The 22,893-nt window shown below is 51.0% G+C and overlaps 1 protein-coding gene across 1 annotated transcript in view; it reads left to right on the forward strand.

Moving 5' to 3' along the window:
- Positions 1-22,893, forward strand: part of SMAD6 (SMAD family member 6) — a gene marked incomplete at its 5' end in the record, with an annotated part of 37,301 nt that continues 14,408 nt past the window's right edge. Inside the window, 3 exons of the mRNA XM_015638416.3 lie at positions 1-322; positions 2,811-2,867; positions 4,539-4,616. Of these exons, the coding sequence (XP_015493902.1) occupies positions 1-322; positions 2,811-2,867; positions 4,539-4,616 (457 nt within the window). The remainder of the gene's footprint in view (positions 323-2,810; positions 2,868-4,538; positions 4,617-22,893) is intronic.

Raw genomic sequence — 22,893 nt, forward strand, 5'->3', positions numbered from 1 at the left:
CTGCTGGTGCTGGAGCAGGAGCTGAAGGCCGTCACCTACTCGCTGCTGAAGCGGCTGAAGGAGCGCTCGCTGGACAGCCTGCTGGAGGCGGTGGAGTCCCGCGGGGGGATGCCCGGCGGCTGCGTCCTCGTGGCCCGCACCGAGGTGCGCCTGGGGGGCCTGGCGGCGCCCCCGCACCTCCTCCTGGGCAAATTGTTCCGCTGGCCCGACCTGCAGCACCCCGCCGAGCTGAAGCCCCTCTGCGAGTGCCAGAGCTTCGGCGTCGCCGACGGACCCACGGTCTGCTGCAACCCCTACCACTTCAGCCGCCTCTGTGGGCCAGGTGAGCAGCGGCGTGTTGGGTCCCCCCTGGCCACAAACACCCACCAATTTGGGGGTTCGGGGTTTCCGACCCCTTCCTGGCTTTATCCGAACCCTCGTGAGCAGCGCTGCCCCGGCCCCGCGGCGTTGCGGGGATGCCCGGGGGGACGCGCCTGGTCCGGGGTCCCCTCCGGGCATCCCCCCCTCCCTCGGAACCAGCGGTTCCAGTTGTGCGTAAAAAGCCCTTTCTCTTTATTGTTTTTTTTTTTCCCTTCCCGCGGAGTTTCCCCGCTCTCCGGGAGCCGCAGGGGCGATAATCGGCGGCTCCATCCCGCTGGCGCCAGCCTGGCTCGCTCGTATCGGAGCCGGGCGGTCACCGCCGCCCGCTTAAAGCCGCAGGCGCTTCGGGGGGGCTGCGGGGATGTCCCCGCCGCGGGGATCCCCGCACCCGCCAGGACATCTGGGGCTCCTGCATTTCTCGGGGGATTCTCTTTTTTTTACCGTGGGAAGAGGTGAGCGTTTTCAAAGCTTGGCTTTGGTTTTCTTGAGGGTTTTTGAGCAATACTTGATCGTGCGTCTGTGTCAGCAGGGAATAGTTACATGGAGCAGAGACGTGTTGGAGTTTGAGGTGCAGAAATCGAGATGATACTGTACAAAAAGTGTAAAGGAACTGGACAGCTGGATTCCCACTGCCAGAGGGCAGGGTTAGACGGGATATTGGGAAGGAATTTTTCCCTGTGAGGGCAGTGGGGCCCTGGCACAGGGTGCCCAGAGAAGCTCCGGCTGCCCCTGAATCCCTGGAAGTGCCCAAGGCCAGGCTGGATGGGGCTTGGAGCAGCCTGGGACAGTGGAAGGTGTCCCTGCCCATGAACGAGTTGATTTTTAAGGTCCCTTCCAACCCAAACCATCCTTTGATTCTATGCTGACTGTCCCTTTTTTTGGCAAGAACTTGGATTTTATTATTTCTTTTGCAATCTGGGCTCCTGCCTCGCTTTGCATCACTTCTTTCAAAGAAACTTCTCTTCTGGGCGTGCTTCTCCCGAAGGTCGCTAGAGGCTGGAGGCAGCTTTTTTATTCCAGATGGAGTTGAGCTGCGTTTTCAGGAACGGGGCATTTATTTTAGAAACGGGAGAAGTTTCCCAGTCTCTTTCCTGCAGCCTCGCTGATTTTCCCAGCGGTGAGCGGCTGCCAACCCTGTGCTGGGAGTAGTAGAAAGCAGAGCTGTTATCAAGTGGCTCCTTATCACTTTGATAATGGGTGACTGTGCCAGGACCCCGCCCGCGCTGGGCGCTGGTACCAGGAGCCAGGAGAAGGCCTTGGTGCCCTTTTCCACAAGTGGCTCCCTGCAGGGATCATCCTGCTGCTGTTTCCCACCCCGTTTGCTGAGGGCTGTGAGGGCTCTGGGGTGCTTGGAACGAATCCCTGCTGAGGGACCAGCACAGCCAGGTCCAGCTGTTACATCCACATGGGGACATCAGCACCTTTATTTATTTTTTTTTAATTTTTTTTGGATTTAAGAGCACCCTGCTCCCTTAGGGGAGATGGAGAGGCTTTTCTGAGAAGCAGTGGATGACCCCAGAGCCGGCACACAGGGGATGCTGAGGTTGTTTTTGATGAACTCGGGACCAGGGGGGAGCTGAGGGCACTCCCGTGTTTCCCTTCTCTGGGGTCAGTGTGGTGCCTCTGATGGACTTGACAGTAAATTTGTCACTGAGCTCCGTGCTGATAGAGCCCAGCTGGCTGCACACTCGCTTTTGGCGAGTTACAAGAGAAATCACTGTCGTATTATGGAAAAGAAACACCTCTAATCAGGGCCTGGAGATGAAGGACCTTCATCCACCTTCCTCGTGCTCTTGACCCTTCCAAAAACAGCGAGAGCTGGTTGGATGACCTGATTCAGCCAAGCACCTCTGGGCTCTTGCTGAACTTGGAGCACATGGCTGCTTAAAGCTGAGCTGGGAGCTTTTGTGGGATGGATTCAGGGTGAGGGGGATCACGGTGGCCTCTGCTCCTGAGCTGCTTCTGTGCCAAGGCCTTTTGGGATGGAGCAAAGTTCCTTGCACGACTTGGTGGCTGGAGCCAGCCTGGCTCTGGTGCCAGCCCAGTGTGCCAAGAGGAGCCTTTTTATCACCCAGTCCTCCTTTTGAATACTTGTGAAGTGTTTGGGGAGCACCCTGTGTGTTGGAGTCTGGCATGGAAGGTTGTCTCCCAACGCAGATGATGTAAATGTGGTTCCTGGGGAGCAATTTGATGTTTTGTGTGACTCAGTCCGTGGGTGTCCAGGCACAGATGTGGGCCAGAGGGGTGTGCAGCATTTTCAGTAGCAAAACCCACTTTGAAAGTTGAAGGTGGAACTCCCATTCTTCAAAAATTAGGAAAACCTTGGTCTCCAGTTGCTTCCAAGTGTTTTGTTTTCCAGTGTTTATAACCTTGGAAGAGTTCCTACCCCAGAAGGGAAAGTGAGAGGGTTTGTTGGTACACAGCACTAACCTGAACTTTTGTTTCTCCAGAGTCTCCACCACCTCCCTACTCTCGGCTGTCTCCTAATGATGAGCAAAAGCCACTGGGTACGTGTTTTGTCTCTTTTGATCTCTGGGGTTCTCCTTTCATGGTGCAGCCCCGCTGCTGCTTCTGAGACAGCCCTACCTGGCACATCAGGCAAAAACCAACAAGTCGGGCTTTTATGGCTGCTCATTATTTCTGAGCAAGCATCAGCTGACGGGTTTTAAGAAGTAAATGGATGCCAGTTTATCCTACCAAATTACCGTGTAGACACATGCATATTTTCCAAAATAATACGAAGCTCTATTTTTAATGAAGGCGTAATGAAAGGTTGCCAGCCGTCGTGTTTTGTCTGCGTGTGTAATCTGCGGGAGTGGGAGCTCCTGGGTGCCATTTCCATAAAGGCCTGGCTGTGCTGCTCCATGCAGGAACCAGCTATTACCCTTCCTCTGCTCTTTACAGACAGATGGAAAGTCTTTGAAAGTCTGTGTCATTTCTGAACGGGGTGTCACTTTTCCTGGGGAATTATGAAAGGTTTTCCAAGCAGAGCTGGTGAAAGCAGCTTTGGGGTGGAGTGCAGGGTGCTGGAGAGCCCAGCAGCCTGGTCCTGTGTGCTGCATGTCAGCCTGCAGATGTTTTCAGCTGCATCCTCACCATCCTTTCTCAGCCCTGCTTCTTGCTCAGTTAAATGGGGAGCAAAGACAGGGCAGTGTTGGAGGGAAGGGAGGAATCCCACATCCCTCTTGGATTTCTTGCTGGGATCGGGGCAGCTGGGGGCTTTCTCCCTTTATCCCGTGGTCAGTGATTTACTGGGGTTAATGACCAGGGGAGCTGCTTTTGCTGCCGTGGGGCAGGGAGGAGACAGATGGGGTTTGGTAGGGCTAGGAGGGGACAGCAGTGCCTGCCTGTCCCACCCAGCCCTGGGGAAGGCAGGAGCTGCCAGAGGTGAATCCCTGCCCTGCCAGGCTGGGAGCTGCAGCAGCCTCAGCCATGTGTGCACCCTTCATCACCACAGGGCTGTGACCAGAGCATCCTGCAGGGCCAAGCTGGCTGCTGGGGGCTTGCTTTTCTTATTTTCCTTTTTCTTTTTGTTAGGGGTGGAGGCAAAAAAAGAAAAAAAAGGAGTTGTCCCTCCCTGTGCTCCCCCTTGCAAGTTAATTCCCTTTAAAAACTGCTTGTGCTGCAGGGAGAGATGATAGTGAGCGACACGTGACTTTATTAAAACAACAGCCAGGGGTTGAAATTTGCTTCACTGGCTTGTTTGATTGGAAAAATAATAGTTAATCTGTGAGCAAACAGTTGAGCACTTAATTAGAGGGGTGTAAGCAAAAGAGAATAACAAAGACTCTTAACTTGTTAAAACAAAGTTTCCTTCGCTTCAGCAAAGAGGAAGGAAGGAAGCAAGAATAAACAGCTTCAAGAATTTTAATGGTGATAATTAAGTATAGTAACTCTGACTTGTTTAGAGGCTTAATGTAACTTTATCCAGTAAGCACCAAGTTCCTACTTGTTTGATCAACTTAACTGGAGTTATTTTTGTGGTCGAGGCAATTGAAACTTTGCATTTGCGTGGTGGAGCTACAAAGTTAATCTCTGCTTTCTGGCTCTGTGGAGAGTTTCTCTCGGGGAGGTGGTGGGAAGTGGAGCAGCCAGGGGTGCTCACGTAGCGCTGGCAAATGCAGCAGGACTAAAAGTGCTTTCTTTTATTTATTTTTATTATTTTTTTTCCCCCCTAGATCTATCAGATTCCACGTTGTCTTACACTGAAACAGAGGCTACAAACTCTCCCAACGTCACGCCCGGAGATTTCTCAGGTTGGCAGCTTTTGGTGGTGGGGCAGGACAGCAGGAGGGGACGGGGGTGCTGGTCCTGCTCTTGGTTTGTGTCTGGGTGTGAGGAGAAGGACAAAAAGAGCAGTTGTTTGAGCTGGTTTTTAAAGAATCCTGCGCTGTGCTAAGATGCTGTTGGTGGGATGGGGAGGGAACTTTGGGAGGTGGCCACAGGGCCACGTGTGGAGGCCACCTGGAGCCATCCCGGGCTGTGGGCAGTGTTTCCATGGCAGGGACAGGACAGTGAGGCTGTTGCAGGGCTGTGGGGCTGGCTCTGGGCAGTGTTTCCATGGCAGGGACAGGACAGTGAGTTGTTCCAGTGCTGTGGGGCTGGCTGTGGCAGTGTTTCCATGGCAGGGACAGGACAGTGAGGCTGTTCCAGGGCTGTGGGGCTGGCTCTGGGCAGTGTTTCCATGGCAGGGACAGGACAGTGAGGCTGTTCCAGGGCTGTGGGGTGGTTCTTGCCGGGTCCGTCGGGCTGGTGTTACCTGTTGGGCCCCGGCCCCAGGCTGCAATCCCTGCTTTCATGAGCAGGCTCCCAGCTAAGGAGCCATTGAAGATCCCGAACAAAGCTTGGCTTAATTAGGTCCTGGTTTTTGCTCTGCCCCACCCTGCAACCTTTCATTCATTTTAATGGGGCTCTGCAAGGCCTGGGGTGGTTTTAGCTGACAGCAGGTAGAGCTGGGGCTTTCCTTGGCTCAGCAAGGGGCTCTGGCTGCAGTGATCGTTCCACATCTTCCTCCTCGGTGTCTCCATCATTCCACATCTTCCTCCTTGGTGTCTCCATCATTCCACATCTTCCTCCTTGGTGTCTCCATCATTCCACATCTTCCTCCTTGGTGTCTCCATCATTCCACATCTTCCTCCTCAGTGTCTCCATCATTCCACATCTTCCTCCTCAGTGTCTCATCCTGGGCTGGGGGCTCACTGGGTGGGACAGGAGGAGCCTGGCTGTAGGAGCAGGTTTAATTTCTTTGCCTGGTTCATGGTCTGAGAACTGGGATGAAGGCAGACAAAGGTGGGTTTTGGTGGATCCCCACGTGCCTCCTTTGGCGGCTGGGATGGGGCTTGGACACCTCTGAGCTGCATTGCTGGATTGCTGAGCACGTGGATGGAACCTGCTGCTCTCTTGGGGGGATGCTGTGAGTCAAGGGAGGGGACATTTGGGACATTTGGGGTCCTGGTCCCTTGGTCGTGGCTTTTCTCTTCATTTTCTTTCCCTGCAAGAGTTCCCGGTCAGTTCAGTGAGAACTTTGGTGAGACTTGGGCATTCCTCAGGATGTTTAGGCCAATCAAAACACACAATTAGGGTGTTCAAACAGCACAGGGGCTGTATCATGGCACGGTGGCACATTTCCCTCTGGGGATTTTCCCTCCTCCTGGTCCTTCCAGGTGCCCCTGTGGTGCTGGCCGTGGTTGCCGCGTCCCGGGTCTGGCGTGTGCCGGCCCATGGGCTCTTCTTGTGCTGCCAAGTGTCCAGAGCAGGGGAACAATTGATGGCAGAACTCAGATCATTCAGCCTTGTGCTCTGATAAATGTGTTTGTGATTCCTAACAAACGTTCCTAGAGCTGGATGTGCATCCCTAAAGCTCCCGGTGCCCGTGGCTTTTGTTGTAACTTGATAATTGGCATTAATTCCAGCAGCCAAGTTGGAAAAGTGGGATTCCTGAGGATGTAATGGTTCAGTTTCTCTCATGGCTCAGTCTTTATGGGACATCTGGTGGGTTTGCTGGAAGAGAAGAGAGATTTTAACTTTTCCTTGAACAATATAATGATAACATGTGACCGAGATTGTGCTGAAACCGGATCCCTCCTCTCCCCCTGTGCCGTTTCCAATGGTGTAACTTTTAATAAGAGTCTGGGGCTGGGTGATTTATTTTTCCCCAGTGCTCAGGATTGCTGAAAGAGGATAAGAGCCCTGCTGAAGTTAACCCATACATGTCATCACAGGGAAGTACAAGGGAAAAACCCACTTAGGCTCCAGTCTACCTGCCACGTTTCAGTTTGTTTATTCTCCGTTTCAACTCATTTAATAGCTCTGCTTGAAGTGTAGGCCTGTGGGAGTGATACACAAAGCACATGGTCCTCCCTGCCCCCTCTTGTGTACCGAGGGAGCTCAGGGTGCATTTAACTTGTCTTCCAAAAATAAGTACATTTTGGGTCTAGCGTCAAGCCACTGCTATTTATTGGTCCAGCTTTGATCATCAAAAAGGCTTTTCCTATTAAAACCACAAAATTCAATTCTGTGTAACAAAGAGAGCCATTCTTCTCCTCTCACTCCTTTGCTTGATGAACTTCTAAACAGGAGGCTTTAGCATGAAGGCAAAAGATGATCTCTGTCGTGTGTGTAAATTTAAAAAAAAAACAAACCAGCCCCTCTTTTTGAAGTAGAACCTTTCATGGCTATAATATTGCCCTTAAAAAGAGGGAAAGTCTTCAGAGAAGTGTCAGGCTCAGTGTGAGGTTCAGAGGAGCAGTCAGTGCTAGCTGGAAGCACAAGTTGTGGTGGATATGACCTGGATCCGTGGATGATACCCCAGATACCCCATTTGGGCCTTGGAACAACGTTGTTTGTCCAAGGATCAGTGTCCAGCCACAGCTTTTCCCTTGGAATGGGGATACTCCTGTTTTCCCAGTGAGGTGCAATGGCCTGGGAAGGTCTGGGCTGGTGGGAAAAGGCCCTTGGAGGTGTCTGATGCTGAAATTCCCTCCTGAGCTCCAGCAGCGCCACATCCAGGCTCGTGAGAGCACGAGGAGGAGCTCCATCTTCTCCTCCTTGGATTCATTCCTGCTGGGGAGCAGAGCTGAAGCAAACCTGCTGTTTGGGGAGTGATATTTTAAAGCCAGGTGGTTCCCTGGCCTGGGCTGAGCCCGTCTGTCCCCCGGGAGCCGGCGGAGCCGTGGCCAGTCCTGGCGTCACCGCGGCTCCCAGCCGGAGCTGGGGAAATACCAGGGAAAGGGCAAAATCCAGCAAGGCAGGAACAAAAGCTCAGCCTCGTGACTCATAATTGGTGGAACATTTGTAGTAATTTTTTTTTCCCTTCCCCTCAGACTTGGCTCCTCCAGCACATGCCAGGAAGCTGCTGTACCCGTTAGACTTGCCAGGCGTGTGGAGCGCTGGGCTGGGGTGCTGGGGACGTGCTGGAGCAGCTGCCGTGGCCTTTGGGATTGCCTGCCTTCCTCTGAATCCCACAGGGCTCTCCCTCCCCAGCCCTTTCCTTAAAACCCATGGAATAGCCCATTCCTGTTGAAAAAGCCCCATGCTGAGCGTTGACCCAAGTTCTTGTTAGTGGTGGCTTTAAATTCTGGAGGTCCTGAGGAGAGGACAGGTGGGACAGCAAAAGTGGCTTTGCACCTGTAGCTCTCTGTGCTGATTTGGCCATCCCCAGGGAAAATGCTGGTTTATTTTCTCCAAAAATAGATTTTTTGTTTTTGTTTTTTTGAACTTTGAAATCACTTCCTATGTGCTAAAACTCTCCCAAGAGTTTCAGCTCTGGTGAGCCTGTGTGTAGCTGAAAATGTGCATCCTGAAGAAGAAATGTTCAATTGGTGGTTTGAGGGATGAGGGATGAATTCCTGTCCGTGCTCCAAAGCAGCAGGAAGGTGTTTCCCACCTGGAAGTGGAAGCACAGGCCTGAGTTTATTCCCAGGAGGTGCTGGGCTCCTTGTGGGGGATGAGTTCTGCTTGGGTGACTGATAGTGATGAAGAAAGCTGGGAATTAACAGAGAGAAGAAACAAACTGAATGGGCAGGAGCTTATTTAAATTATTTCTGATTTATTTTTATTTTTTTTTAAGGCCTGGGAAGATGGGGAGGTTTTTGCAGGGCAGTGCTGGGGCTGGGGGCACTGGATTTGGGGAGCAGGGTCCCTGTACCAGCAAAGGGAGGAACATCCACCCCAGCTGGTGACTCAGCCCTGCTGAGGCACTGCCACAGCTCCAGGCAAGAGCCAGAGGGTTTTTTCTGCTTCCAGCAATATTTAGGATGAACTTAAGGAAGCATATTTTAAAACCCACTGAATGGAGAAAGTGAACGTCTCCCTTCCTCTCCCCCCAGAAAAAACAGGCTGCAGGATTTATGCTAACAAGGAAATTTATGAAGATCCTGTGTGTTAGGAGTAGGAAAAATAAAAAAAAAAGCCCATTAAATCTGTCAGGCGGATGTGTGTGTGGCAACTGGGCAAACATTGCCCTTTCCGGGCTGGGGGAGAGATTCTGGAATTACCTGTTAATAGAAAAAAAAGGTATTTTTCTCATTAATAGGGCAGCAGTTTCTTCTGGGGGGAAATGTTGGGTTTTGAGGATGGATTCTGGCTTTGCTGTGTCTCAGTTCCAGCTCTGGGCTGGGGGCTGGGTCTGACCCTGGAGCCTTTTCATCCCTTCTTCCCCCCAATCCTGCAGAAAGAAATCCTTAAAAAATAAAAAAAGTCACAACATATCTGTGCATCCAGTTTAATCCCAGACAGATGTTTATTTGGGCCAGTAATGGTTTTGGTTTCTTTTTTCCTTTGATATTTAACTGTAGGTTTGCTGGCTTGTCTTCCCCTGTGCAGTCTAGAACAATCAGGGTTTGGCTAAAACCTCTCCTGGTCGGAGGAACGAGCCTGTTGCCAAGAGCTACTTCTTTGATGCAAAAAAATACATCCTGGAGGTGCTTTGTCAGATGTTTTTATATTAAACAGTTTTCCTCCATAGTTTCAGTTTGCCAACAGGAAATAAACTGCGTCTATTTTCCAGTGTGCTTCAGAGAGGAATTCTGTGCTTTTCCCACATGGCTGTGGATGGCCATGGATGTTGGAACCCCATGGGAGAGCTTCAGGGTAACAACCTGCCCTGATGTGCAGCTTCTGGCCCTGCCTGGGGCTGACATCAAAGGCAGCTTCTCCAACTGCAGGGGTGAATCATGGATTAATCCCTGAAAGGGAAGGTGGGGAAGCTCTGGGAGCCGAGCCCTGGGCTTTCAGTGCTGTCCCTTTCACAGAGCTGCAGGTGTGCTCCTTTATTTTATATCGAGGTGGTGATAAAGCCTCAGGGTCAGTGGATTTATGGAGGGCAGTGGGTTTTTCCACAGCCCATCTGTGCTTGGCACGGTGGGGGGCTCAGGTGGCAGCTCCTGGAGCAGTTCAGCCATTCCTTTGGAGCAGAAGGTGAAGGGGTCACTGATCCTGTAGCTTCATCCATGAGCAGAGTAACCCAGCAGAGAATATTCCACCTAGGAAAATCATAAGCAGATGAAGAAGTTGCTCAGAGCATTAAGCAAACAGCAATTGAAGAAAAATTTTAAACAAGTCAGATGACTTGCCAGTGGAAGAGAATCACGCTGGATCAAGGCTGGAAGGAGATGTTACCTCCATGTGGTTGTTTTTCCATAAAAACCCTGTGGGATAACTCATGTTGGGCCCCAAACCAGCAGCTGGAGCATTGAGCTGTACCTGAGCAGGCTTCCCCAGAGCTGTGGGTGTCCATGCTTTGGTGGCAGTGACCTTCATGGTGCCACCTGTACCCGTGGCTGTGTGGCTGTGGCAGGAGGACTGAGCTCTGGCAGTGGCTGTGCAGCTGTAGAGGTGTTTCCAGAGCCAGGGACAGCTGTTTGTGTAAAATACCCCTGGGTTATGGGCTTGTAGTGCAGGGCTCAGCCAGCACTGGGAAACTGGGGAAGGGAAATGAATTTTATGATGGCTGAGGGACCACTGAGGAATTTGCTGGAGGTGGGAAGAGGTGGTTTGTGCTGAAGGTCTCCTGAGGAGGGACATGAAGGTTCCTCTGAGGTTTTGCATCCTGTGCAGCAGCCTCCAAAAACAGTCTGACAGGAGGGCAGGTGTCTCCTGGACTGGGAGGTGGAGAATTGTTGTTGCTATAACCATCCAACAGGCCACACTTTAGAAATGAGGACAATCAGAGCTGTCCCTAAAAAATCTGGGCAGCTGGAGTTGGCCCTTGTTCAGAAGGAAGGAGAGAAACTGCAGAGTGGCTGCTGGAGCCTCAGGATCATCTGCCTGGAGTGGCACAGGCTGCACAAGGGGTGGAAGAAGATTGGTCTCACCAAGATTGGGCCCCGTGCCTGATGCAGAGATGAAAGCTGCTTTGCAGATGATGCCTCTGTTTGTGTGTACACACAGCTCCCCAACTCCAGAGGAGAATTTTCCATGAGGGAGCAGGGCAGGACGATGCCCTGAAGTGAAGGTTCAGTATTTGGGGAGTGTGGGGAGCACACCTCCTTCCCTTGCAGGCAAGACACTGAAGTTCTCAGTGTATTCCAGCAGAGAAGGAGAGAGTTGCTTTTTCTCCCTCTGTTACCTGGAACCAGGATGGATTTTCACAGCTAGTCTGGATGTTTTCAACCCAGAAGTTCTTGGAGAAAGTACAGCACCCAGATAAAATATGTTTTTGTCTGTGTTTCATTGAGTAGTTATGATGTTTGGCCTTGAATCACAGAATAATCACATCCCTCACTTCTCCAAGCACCTAGGCATCACTCTTAAAAAAAGAAACATCAGGAAGTAAGCAAGTTACTTAAAAGTAAATTAGTTTAATCTTTGTAGCCTAAACATTACATTCTTGCACCCTATTAGGGGTTGGATATGACTTTCTAGGTAGTAAAAGTTCCTTTGATGTAGCTCTGGTTGTGTCCTTTAACCAGCATGGATCCGATGGATCCGGCTTTGTTTGAACTTTTCCTTTTTCCCTGTGCCTGTGTTTTGCTTTTTAAAGGGATTTGCTGAATACTGGACACAGTGTATTTATGACCTTTGAAAACGGTGAATGTTTTGAAGGAGGAATTTTGGCTTCTTATAGGGGACCTGTAGAGAGAGGCTTGTGTTCACAGTCCCAGTAATAGATTTTTTTGTGGCACTTTGATGAGTGAGAGGTGTTTATAGGCTTGATTCATAACTGAGTTACCAAGGTTTTCCACGGAAATAACTTATTAAATGTGTGGCGCTCACTGGAGCGATTGAAGTCTGGAGATTTGCTATTCATCAAAGGCACCTCCTTTCCCGGGCTCCAAGACCTAACTCAGCATTTTACCTCTGGAGGATGCTCAGACCCAAAAGGGCTGTGTGCTGTGGGAGCTCAGGCTGGCTTTTAGTAAGAAATTTTAGTTTTAAAGAAAAAAAAAAGAAGCAAACTGGAAGGAGGAGGGAAAAAAAAACCCTCAGAAAAAACATCCCCCCTGTCGCTGGGAGCTGCTGATGGTTAAACCTGGTTCTCTGGAACACTGCTTGTTTGTGTGGAGTTTGCTTCTCTGCTCTACAGCTGAAAAGTCCATCCCTTCAGTGCTGCTGCCCAGGCTTTGAAGTGTCCCCAGCCCCTGGAACCACAGGTTCAGTTTTACTGGCAAAGGAGACTCGGCTCTTTGTGCTTTCCAGGAGCCTGGATGGGCACGTGGGGCTGTGATTCTGTGATTCCCAGTCTGCCCCGTGTCCTGCAGCGGGATCCAGGGCTTGGGGGGTGATGGGGGAGGGACATGGACTCCCTGAGGGTTTGGGTTTGGGTGGTGCCTGCCCCAGCTCTTTCTGTGCCTTTCACTTGGTTGATTCATCAAATCCTGGTTTGGGTTGGGAGGGAGCTTAAAGCTCATCCTGTTCAACCCCTGCCGTGGGCAGGGACACCTTCCACTGTCCCAGGCTGCTCCAACCTGGCCCTGGACACTTCCAGGGATCCAGGGGCAGCCACAGCTTCTCTGGGGAACTGTGCCAGGGCCTCCCCACCTTGTGGGAAGTCCTTCTCCAGCATTTCTGTAGCCCCAGAAAATGGGTGTTCAGTTGGAAAAAGGCATCACCCCAGGGGCAGAGTGCTGGCAGAATGGAGATGGAGGGGAAAACATCTCCAGCACTGGGGTCTGGGCTTGGGATGCTGTGGGATTCCTGTCTGGGTGTGGCTTTTTTCTGTAAGAACAAAAACATTTCACGTGGAAATGCCTGTCTTGGCTGACCTCTTGCAGGGCTGCTGGTGCTGGCTGGTAATGGCCTTTGCAGCTCCTGGAGCAGGGATCAAACAGCTCTGCCACTGTAGTGCTGCACTGTGCTCCTGTCCCACCACCCCTTCCCCAGAGAAGCTTCTCCTTCAGTGAGGAGCTGGTTCCTCATCCCAGGGTTTGGATATGGGAAAATACGTGGGGAAAAAAACCCACCAGCATCAGAGGATGTAAATAGAATTAAACCCAAAGCTCTTCTCCTGCCCCAGCATCTCCTTAATCAGCCCTGCACCCCAGGCTTCCCTCTCTTTATTTCTTTTCATATTTTATTCTTTAAATGTGTAAAGAGTTGCCTCTGATGGCCCAGAGCTGAAAACCCTCACAAAATACAACCTGTCCCTGCCTCTCCACAGGGATGCAGTGTCTGGCAGGGATCAGGCACAGGCCGGGATGCTGCTCCCTGCCCTCGGCATTTTGCCTTTCAGGTTATAAAAGCCCATGTATGAAACCTGCCAAAAAGTCAAATTCCCAACAGTGCAGGGGAGAGGCATGTGTGGAGAGTTTGTTTTGCCCTTCACAGCAGTTCTGTGTTCCTGGGGGATGCAGGAGGTCTTTGCTGAGGCTTCGAGGAGCCCACGTGCTCCTGTCCTGCAGCATCCCCCAGCCGCTCCAAGTGCAGTTCCCAGGGCAAGTGCTGGAGCAGAGCCATCCCTCCCTTCCTAGTGCCAATTCAGGGAAGTGCCCTCGTGTCACATTTGCTGTCCCAGCTGGACACTGATGCTCAGCTGGACCCACTGCAGCTTGGCTTGGAAGAGCTGCCTTCCCCTTCCTGCGCCTTTCCTTTATGGCTTTGGAGATGTTCCTCCTCCTCCTGAGTGTTTGGAGCAGCTGGGAAGGATCAGGCTGCCTGTTCCTCCAAGCTGGGACTCTTCAAGCTGCTGCAGGGGCAGCTCTTGATGCCAGGGATGCTCAAGGCAGGATTTCTCACGGTGGTTCCGTGGAAGGGTGGGAGACACGACTGTGTTGGTTTTATCTGTGTATTCCATGAGCAGAACCCGCCAGCAGAAAGGCTATTTTTCAGCTCTTTCCATTTATTAAGGTTTCATTTGCTGAGATTTTTCCATGAGAGAAGCCAAAGAATGTTAAAGACTTAAAAAAATAATAAAATAAAAAAAAGAAGTGCCAGCTGCTTTGTGCTTTCACACACGGTGATGCAAAGTGCTGTTGTCTGTTTAATCAGGGACAAGAGGAACCTGCAGTGCTGGGTGAGGGCCTGGCACAGAAATTGTGTCTGACCCATCCCTGGAAGTGTTGGATGGGGCTTGGAGCAGCCTGCTCTCATGGAAGGTGGGATGGGATGAGCTTTCAGGCCCTTCCACCCCAACCCATTGTGTTTCTGTGCTAAGGCTGAGCAGTCTCTGGGTTTATCCCACCTGCCTGCTGAGGCTGGACGTGCTGTGCAGGGCACATCCCTTTTCTTCCTTCCCTTTCTTTTCCCCTCCTGGCTGCCCCAAAGCCCGGCCTGTTCCTGTTGCTGAGCGTGGCGCTCGCACAAGGCTCCGTTTGTGCGATCCCGCGCCGGGAAAGGCCAAGTTTGTCCACGGGGAAGAATGAGGCACTTGATTCATCCCCCCCTGCGTGAGGCTGTGGGGTCTGGGAGCATCCCTGTCCTGCACAGGGAAGGCAAACACAGGCTGTGGTGGCTGGGAACTGCCGTGGTTCTGTTTTCCCTTATTCCTGAATAAATGGTGCTCCTTTGGAAGCGCTGCTGCATCCTCCCCTCAGCTCTGTGGCAAACACAGTCATTGTGCCCTGACTTTTTTTCCCCCCCTTTCTTTTTTGTATTTGTTGCTCTTTGAATCTTAGAGCGAGCTGTAGATAAAAATGAACTATATGAAGTTATCTTCCAGCATTCTGAAAATCCAGAGAAGTCGTGACATAACCCAAACCAACACCTTCCAAAAACACCTGGAAGTGTTTAAGGCCCAGTTGGATGGAGGAACCTGGTCTGGTGAGAGATGTCCCTGCCCATGGAAGGAGGTGGAACAGGATCATCCTAAAGGTCTTTTCCAACCCAAACCATTCCATGTTTCTGTGATCATCCCCTCATCGTAAGCAGAGCTTTGCCAAGTCTCACAGCAAACAGTCCCTGGTGCTTATAAAAAGCTCAGGCTCCAAGATTTGATCTGGTTGGGTTTGTCTGGTGCAGCAGCTCGGGGTATCCAGCTGTGGAGAGAAGGAGCAGATGTGAAAATGGGCAGTTTAATGTCTCAGACCCAATCCCTCCCTATAAATTGTGATCTGCAGCTGCCAGCGAGGGCTCGAGCTGTTCTGCCACGGCTCTGATCACAGTAAAACTGAGTCCAGCAGGTTTTGATTTTGGCCTTTCTGCTGAGGTTTTATGAAGGTCTGAAAACAGACACGGTTTCCAGCAAGGCTGTGGGTGCCTGGGCTGGGTGCAGAGCAGTCCTTGGTGGCAAAGCCAAGCCCCAGTGTTCCTCAAGTGTCGTGGAGTTGCTTTCTGAGATCTGCAAAAAAAAAAAACCCAACAGAACACAAAAAAAAACCCAACAAAACTTTATGAATCGACCAGGAAGCCAGTAAAAATTAGTAGTAACAAGCTCATTTCAATAGAAATGGGTTTGGTGCTCTGCTGGCTGCCAACCATTTATGAGACTGGCCGGGTGCCGGGTCCAGCGCCGCATCCCTCACCCTCCTGCTGCTGGAAATCATTTGTGACTCCAGAAAAATAAATAACACTGTTGTGGAGCTGGTTTTATGGCTGGGGCCTGAGCTGGGTGGCAGCTCTGGAGTTTGCAAGCCCAGGCTGGGGCTCTGCTCCATCTCAGGTGGGTCCCTGTGGGTTTGCAGGTGAGGTCACGGGATGGGAGTCACATCCATGGCACCTTGGATCTGTTCCTGGATCTGATGCCAGGGGAAAAGCTGGGTCAGTGTGGCTGTGCCAGGTCAGGGGTGCTGCAGGGAGCGTTGGGTGTTGTCCCAGCAGAGGTTTAGGATGGATATTCAGGAAAATTCCTTCCCCAGAAGGGCTGTCCAGCCCAGGGCAGTTGTGCTGTCACCACCGTGCCCCGGGGGATTTAAAAGCCATGGGGATGTGGCACCTGGGGACCAGTGGAATGGTTGGAGCTGCTGATCTTAGAGGGCTTTTCAAACCTTAACCTGGGATTGCTCCTGTCTCTGGTGGGGACATCCCAGCCCCAGTGAGCCAGGTGCTGGCTGCTGTGGAGGACCAGACCCCAGAACGAGCCCATTTCTGCTTTGGCTCATCTTGAAATGCCACAATTTAAATTTCATTTGACTCTTCCATTTGCACCGGGCCTGTTGCAGTGCTTGCACAAAGGGATGTGTGTGACTGAGGAGACTTCCAGCCCCAGCAGAACAAGGGAATTCCTGGGAGAATACAAAGGTAAAGATCCTGTGAATACAGGGAGCTGCTCTTCCCCCATTGCTGAGTTATTTGAATGGAAGGGAAATGTCAGCAGAATAAGGTTTTCTTAAAAAAAAAAGTCACACTTCACAGGTTACAGACTAGGAGCACACTGGGCAGCTTCTTCATCACTGGAACAAGAAAATTGGAGTCATTCTTTATTCCCAGTAATTACAGCCACATATTTTGAAATATCCATGTCTTTTCCATGTTGAATCGCCAGTACAGACCTTCAGAGCCGGATTGAATTCAGCTGTGCTTGAAAGGGTCGGTCATTTGAGACTTCCAACATTAAAAGATCTTTGCAAATTAGTTTTGCTCTTGCCATGCTGAATTTGTTTGTGTAGAAAACCTCAGTAGATTTGGTATGTGCCTGTCTTTGAAGGGCTGTGCTTCAAAGGCTGCAGCTCTGGGTGTTTTATGTGCTGAGCTCCGCAGTCCCCCGAGCTCCGCCGCTGCCTCGCTGGGAAGTGTCAGCTCATGTTAAACCTGCAGGAAGGAAAAGCTGAGCGTGGCTTTTCAAAGCCTTGAAGGAAACTGGATGCCCAGGGCTTATTCCTGTAGGAAACGGGTGCTGGAGCTGTGTGTGCTGGTGTGTGTCATTGGTACAGCGCCAAGAATGGTCCTCTCCACTGGGGGAGAGGAAAGCTGTGTGAATTTGGAGAATTAGGGGTAGCTGGTCCCAAAAAATTCAGCTGGGATCTTATCAGTGAGAAGCCAAACACAAGAGGTTCAGTTGGATCATAGCTAGTACTCAAAAAAAGGTAAACAGTAAAAATAATATTGTGAATTTTGCTGATTCTTGGCTTGAAATCTCTTTTTTTCTCCCCAAAGAAATAGAATCTCAGGAGGGAAAATGAGAGAACCTGTCTCACATCCTGGGGTTTAGATCAGGTCTGTCACCACACAGGTTTTGTTGGAGTGGGGCAGGAGCCCTTTCCTCTCCAGCCTGGTGTATCCATGCACATCCCAGCGGGATTTGGAACCGATGCCTTTAGAACACAGAAACAGTGGGGGAAAAAGCCATAAAATAGAAGGTGCTAATGGAAGGGCTGAAGGGCTGTCAGCTCCCAGAGCCCTGGGCTGCCCCAGAGAGGGCTGGGGAAGGTTTCTGTGAGCATTGTCCATGCGTGGGAGTGCCAGAGGGCAGGAGCTGCCCAGGCTGGCTGTGTGCAGCAGGATCAATCCAGGTTGAAACGAGGACAAACCATCCAGCAGCAGAACTTTGCTGAGAGCCAGCAGATAATCCCAGATCAGCCTGGGGCTGCCTTGCGGAAAGAAAGCGCTCGTTTCTCTCCTCTTCCCCCTTTTCTCCTTCTCATTGAGATTTCGACACAATATTATTTTAATCCCGATCCTCTGGCCCCTCCTCCTCCTCGCTCTGCCCTTCCCTGCAGGCTGCAGAGGCTCTCAATGAGAACCAGCTGCCTTCCAAAGCCGCTTCCCCTCGCGCCGGGGCTGGGCCAGGGCGAAGTTGGCACCGTGCGGGTCGTGGCTGCCTGGCTCTCCCCCAGCCTCCAGAACGCTTTTCCTCCTGGCTCTGTCCTCTCTCAGTGCTGTTTGTACCCCTGGAATTAGGGGCTGGCTTTGGAGCTGTCCCACCTCGGAGCATCGCCGGTGTGCCCATGGGGTGGGGCACAGGGAGCCGCTCGGATTTGGGATGTGCCACGCGGAGTCCCCGCTCCCCACCACATCCCAGCCACCTCCAGCCATCCCAGCACGGCCTTGCTTGGGTTAGAGCTTGTTAAAACATGGCTTTATTTGTTTCTCTAGCTCCTCTGTGGGTCAGGCTGCCTCAGTGCACATCCCTGAGTGTTTGGTGTGTGTTGGGCACAGGAAGCTTCCACTGGGATTTGGACTCGTGTTTTGCAGCCTGTTCAAACACCCAGGAAGGTTTCAGGAGTTCAGGGGATGCTTCCAAGACAGGCAAGTGAATGAAAGTGGTTCAGGCATTACCAACTCCCACGTGCCAGCTGCAGTAAGAACCAAACCGCTCACATCCAGCCTTCAGTGCCCCAGGAGAGTGGTGAGGCTGAGCACAAGTTGGTTTAGGAGCATTTCTCCAGTGCCTGGCTGAGTGCAGCCACCTGAGGGAAACAGCACAGGCTTATCTCAGGGCTTTTATTCCTTATTTCTCCTTTAAAGCTGTGCTTAATGCTTGTGTCACATGGCTAAACTCAAGTAGAGTGTAGGGTGTATGAAGAGCAGGCAGCAGAGATGTTTTTCCAAAGTGTGCTGTGTCTTTATCCTGGATTTAGTGGTGGCACAGGGCTGAGCCCGTGGCTCCTGCTGGGAGTGGTGCAGATGTACACTCTGGAGGTTTGGTGGTCTCCAAAAGGCAACAGGGAGTGTTGAATGCAGATCCACTCCCAGACTGGGAGCATCAGCTTGGATACCTTGGATTCGTTCCCTGAGCTCTGATGCAGAAATTCTCACCAGTTCAGCGTCTCAGAGCTTCCAAAACAGGGTTTTTCTGACTAACTCAACCCAGCAGCTCAGTGGGAAAGGGGGGATGAGAAAACACTTCCCTACACGTGCCAGAATTCCAGTGTGGCCCTTGGAGAGCTGTGACCATCGCTCCCCTCCCCAGGTGCCACCCAGCCTGGTGGCACTCCCAGAGCCAGGGGAGGGAAACCAAGGCTGGCTATTTGGAAATGCAGCCACTCCAGGGCTCCCAGAGCGGTGCCTCTCCGTTTGAGTGAGGTCGTGGGTGTTTATTTGAGGGAAGAGCAGCTCAGCCAAACATCCTGCTTTTAAACTCCCCTCGGAAAGATGCCTGCAGCTATATTTGTGTGTGCAGCCCTCCAAGTGCCGGGCTCTGGGCATGGATGGGATTTGCAGGGAGGGTTTAGGAACAGCCTCCTGTGTTTTGGGGTTTCTGCTGCATTGAAAGCTGGGATTTCCTCATCACTGCACTGGAGAGCTGCAGCACATTTCCATCAAGATATGCCCAGTGTCAGGCAGGGAGCTGAGTGTCCTGCAGGGCTCTGAAAATCCCACTTCCCCAGGCAGGGTGTTGGAGCCCTGAGTTTTCAGTCAAAATAAAAACCAGTGGGAGCTGCCAAGTTGGAGAGGGGGGAGCCTTGGTTTTGGGTCTAAACCACTGTGGTTTTTTCCCCCCCTTGCTTCAATCCCAAGCACAGCCCTGCCAGAAACTTGGCTCAGCTTCCCCAGCAGAATTAGGGATGTATTTATGTTTCGGGGTTTGTCAGGAAACCTGAAACCAGGTGAGTTTGGCTCTGGCTGGGACAGGGATGTGCCTAAGGGAGGGCACGAGCAGGGCTTATTTTTGTAGACATTTCATAGCAACAGGGCTAAAATAGAGTTGTTGCTCTGCCTTCTCCATTGCACTGAAAGGAGACCCTTTTTGTGTTGAGCAGAGCCCCTGTGGTGGCTGGGATGGGGCTCTGGGCTGGGCCATCCCAGAGTCCTTCAAACTGCAGGAGAAGTTTGTGGCAGCTCTTGGTTTTAACCATTCATTCTGAAATAATGGGCTCCTGAGCAAGAGTTTTAACTTCACCCTGTTCTCCACACCACAGCATTGTGCTTTTCCAGCCCCAACATCCTTCAGTTGTCTAGGTGTAGCTTAATGGCACCACTGACACGTCAATTCTGTGTCTGCAGGTAGAATACAGCAATGTATTTATTCTCACAATCCATTTCCAGCTCCATTTCCTATCCACAGTCATCCAGGCAGTGACACTTCACCCTTAAGATTTGAATTCCCTTCCTGAGATGTTGCTTTTGCACGTGATTAAAGACCTAACAATGTTTTGGACCATCTTGATGGTGTTTGGGCAGAAATTCCTGCACTTAATCTCAGATTAATACAGATGTCCATGTCTGAGATGGTTTTTTTAGGTATTTAACTACAACCAGCAGGGAGAGAGAGACAGCTGAAGGGCACAATTTATCTTCTCTCTATAGAACAAGGCTAAAACAGTGCAGATAAGTTGTGCCCCCATCATTCCCTAGCGGGGGGAGTGCAGGTGGGAGGGTCTGAGCTTGTTCCCATGGCTTTGGGATGCTGTGATTTATCCTGAGCCAGCAGAGATAGAGGATTTGGGTGGTTGTGAGGCACTTGAAAAGGGGGAAAAAAAAAAAAGTCTGTTTTTCAAAGAGGGAACTGTAGGATGTTGGCCACTGGAACAACCAGCAAAGTCCTCCGTGACTTCCACCAGCACCATCTCCGCCGCTTCGTGGCGGGTTGGGAGCGTGATGTCATGGGCAGAAAATAGCCCCTGTTGTTATCAGAGTAAAAGTTGAATTTCTTGTAATCTTGGCCTGTGCTGCCGCCCCTTCCAGCCCTTCCTCCCCGCAGGAACCTGCGAGCACACCCCCAGCCCCTTCCTGATTGTTTTTCCAGCCCCATTACACAACGTTTGTTTGGATTTGCAAATGGGTCCCGAGCAGTGTCAATAGCTGGGGATGCACACAGAGGGGAACGGACTTTATTTGGGTTTTAGGGCCTTCAGAGCGAACGGTGCCAACATAAATAGGGAGTTTTATCCTGGGCCGTGTTAACCAAACAGCCCTGGGAGCTCCTGGGGAGAGGTTCAGTGGAGAGCAGCAGGGATGGAACCATCAGGGATCCCGGAGCAGCGAGCAGGAATTGGGACTCATGAATGTCCCCTCCAGCCTGGGCTGTTGTTTTTGTTCCTTAATGATGGATTTACAAGGAAATAAGGACATCAGCTGGGTGACCGAGCCCAGTTATCTGCTGGCTTTGGAAACCACGTTGTGTCTATCGAGCTCTGCCTTGGGAGAAATTCACATTTTCCTTCCTCTGCTACTGCTGCATTGTCCTGCAGTAAAAACTTCTCCAGCATTTCCACTCTTAATTGACTGATGGCAGGTTTATCCCCATTTATCCTGGATCTCTCTGCAGTTCCTCGAAGCTTTGTGGCGGAGCTGGGAGAGGCCAGGGCAGAGCTTCCTTGCATTGCTGGGCTGGAGCCTTGGGCTTGCTGGTTGCATGAGTTGTACCTTCTCAAAAAGCTCAAGGAATTCAGGTTTTCCTCTTCTTGGGGCTGTTTGAGGCACTGCCATGCTTTGTGTCCCCATGAGCAATTCTGACTTTGTCACTGACAGCACCCTGGAACAGCCCAAGAGATGCTAAAAAAGATAATCTGAACACCCAGGCCAATTTCTGTTGATTTTCAGCTGTCTGAATACAACCAGTGAAGTCAGTGGAGTTACTTTGAATTTCTGGTCAATATTTGGAGCAGAAGCTGGCTGTGCTCGTGTGCAGCATGGGAGATTTGCTTGTAAAAAAAGAGGAAAATATGATGGGGGTTGGAGAATAAATGGGGGGTGGAGAATAAGACTCAGGCTCCTCTGTTCTTCCTGATTTTTTACCATCCTGAAAGAACTTTCCCTTTGGAAAACAGGTTGCCTCAAGTGGCCCTGGTGGCTTGCTGAGGGCACTGGGTTATGACAATAAATGAAAGCCAAGGGTGCTTCTAGAAATGTGAGGAATGTGGAAATGTTTAAATGATTTAGTACCAGAAAACTTTTATTTAAACATTTAATCGAAGGACACGCTTTCATCTTTAAAACATCAGTGTTTGAACTCCCTTCCAAGTTTTTTCCAGACTTTCTATGTACTTCATCATATACAACAGCAAGCTGTGCTTTGCAGAGGGAATAAACTTCCAGTTCTTCCCTGGCTGTGTTTGTTGCTGTTGCCTCAAACACACCTGAATTACAGCAGAGAAGCTGTTTTAGGGAAATTGTTATTTTCTGGATTAAATAAGGTCTCATTTATTTGAAGAATTGGAGCTGGTGTCCAAGCTCAGTTTCCCTGTGGAAACCAGCCTGGATACAGATGTGTCAGTCAGGGAATTTTCACCTCTGGGAGGTTCCTCTCCCCAAAAAGCAGCAGGAGAGAGGCTGGGATGGGTGGCTGGCACTGGTTTGGTTGCAGTCTGGACTGGTGAGGGATGCAGGATTGGCCTCTGACCAGTTGGACTTGACTTTAAAAAAAAAAAAAAAACCAAAACATTTCATTCTGAAAACGGATGAGCATCAGTGGATTGTTTTTGAATTACATAATCTGAGTGTAAGAGCTGTGCTTTGAAGAGGAAAAACCTCAGGGCCCCATGCACACCACCACCCACTAACCATCAATACCTGATTGTTTTCAGGAGCAGCCCCACCGAATCACCCCGCAGCAATGACTCAGAGCACGTAACCACGCTCCCTTTTGGGGTGAGCCGAGGGGATTAGTAATGATTTTCCTGAGATTGTGACCTCAGGGCCCCTTGGGTGCAGCATTAGCATTGGAAATGTCCCTGTTTGTGTTCCCAGAGCCGCCTGAGCGTGCGCTGCCGGGGCCTGCCGTGCTCCGCTGGGGAGATTTATGCTTCCTAAGTACATTGTAAAAGTTTTATAAAGTAGCTTAAATATTTACACAATAAGCATTTAAGGAAACAGTTATGCCTCGAAAGGAGCTGCTGATCCTTTGGGTCCATCAGACCCACAGACATGAGGGGGTTTTTAACTGACCTCCAGGAATTGCTTTTTTTTTTTCCACCTAACTGGTTTTTAAGCAGGCAAACAAATGGAAACTCATACACAGGAACCTATAAATAATGTTAATGACCTGGCTTGTGTCCTCAAAAGTCAGGAAATTTAGGAACACGCCGGTGAGCTGGCCCTTTGCTCACTGAAGGGTGGAAAGCATGGCAGGGAGGATTCCTCCTCAGTATCCCACTTATCCCTGCCCTCTGGCACTGGGAGCCATTCCCTGTGTCCTGTCCCTCCATCCCTTATCCCAAATCCCTCTCCAGCTCTCCTGGAGCTCCTTCAGGCCCTGCAAGGGGCTCTGAGCTCTCCCTGGATCCTTCCCTTCTCCAGGTGAACATTCCCAGCTCTCCCTGGATCCTTCCCTTCTCCAGG

The sequence above is a fragment of the Parus major genome, chromosome 10, assembly GCF_001522545.3.
Source record: "Parus major isolate Abel chromosome 10, Parus_major1.1, whole genome shotgun sequence".
NCBI lineage: Eukaryota > Metazoa > Chordata > Aves > Passeriformes > Paridae > Parus > Parus major.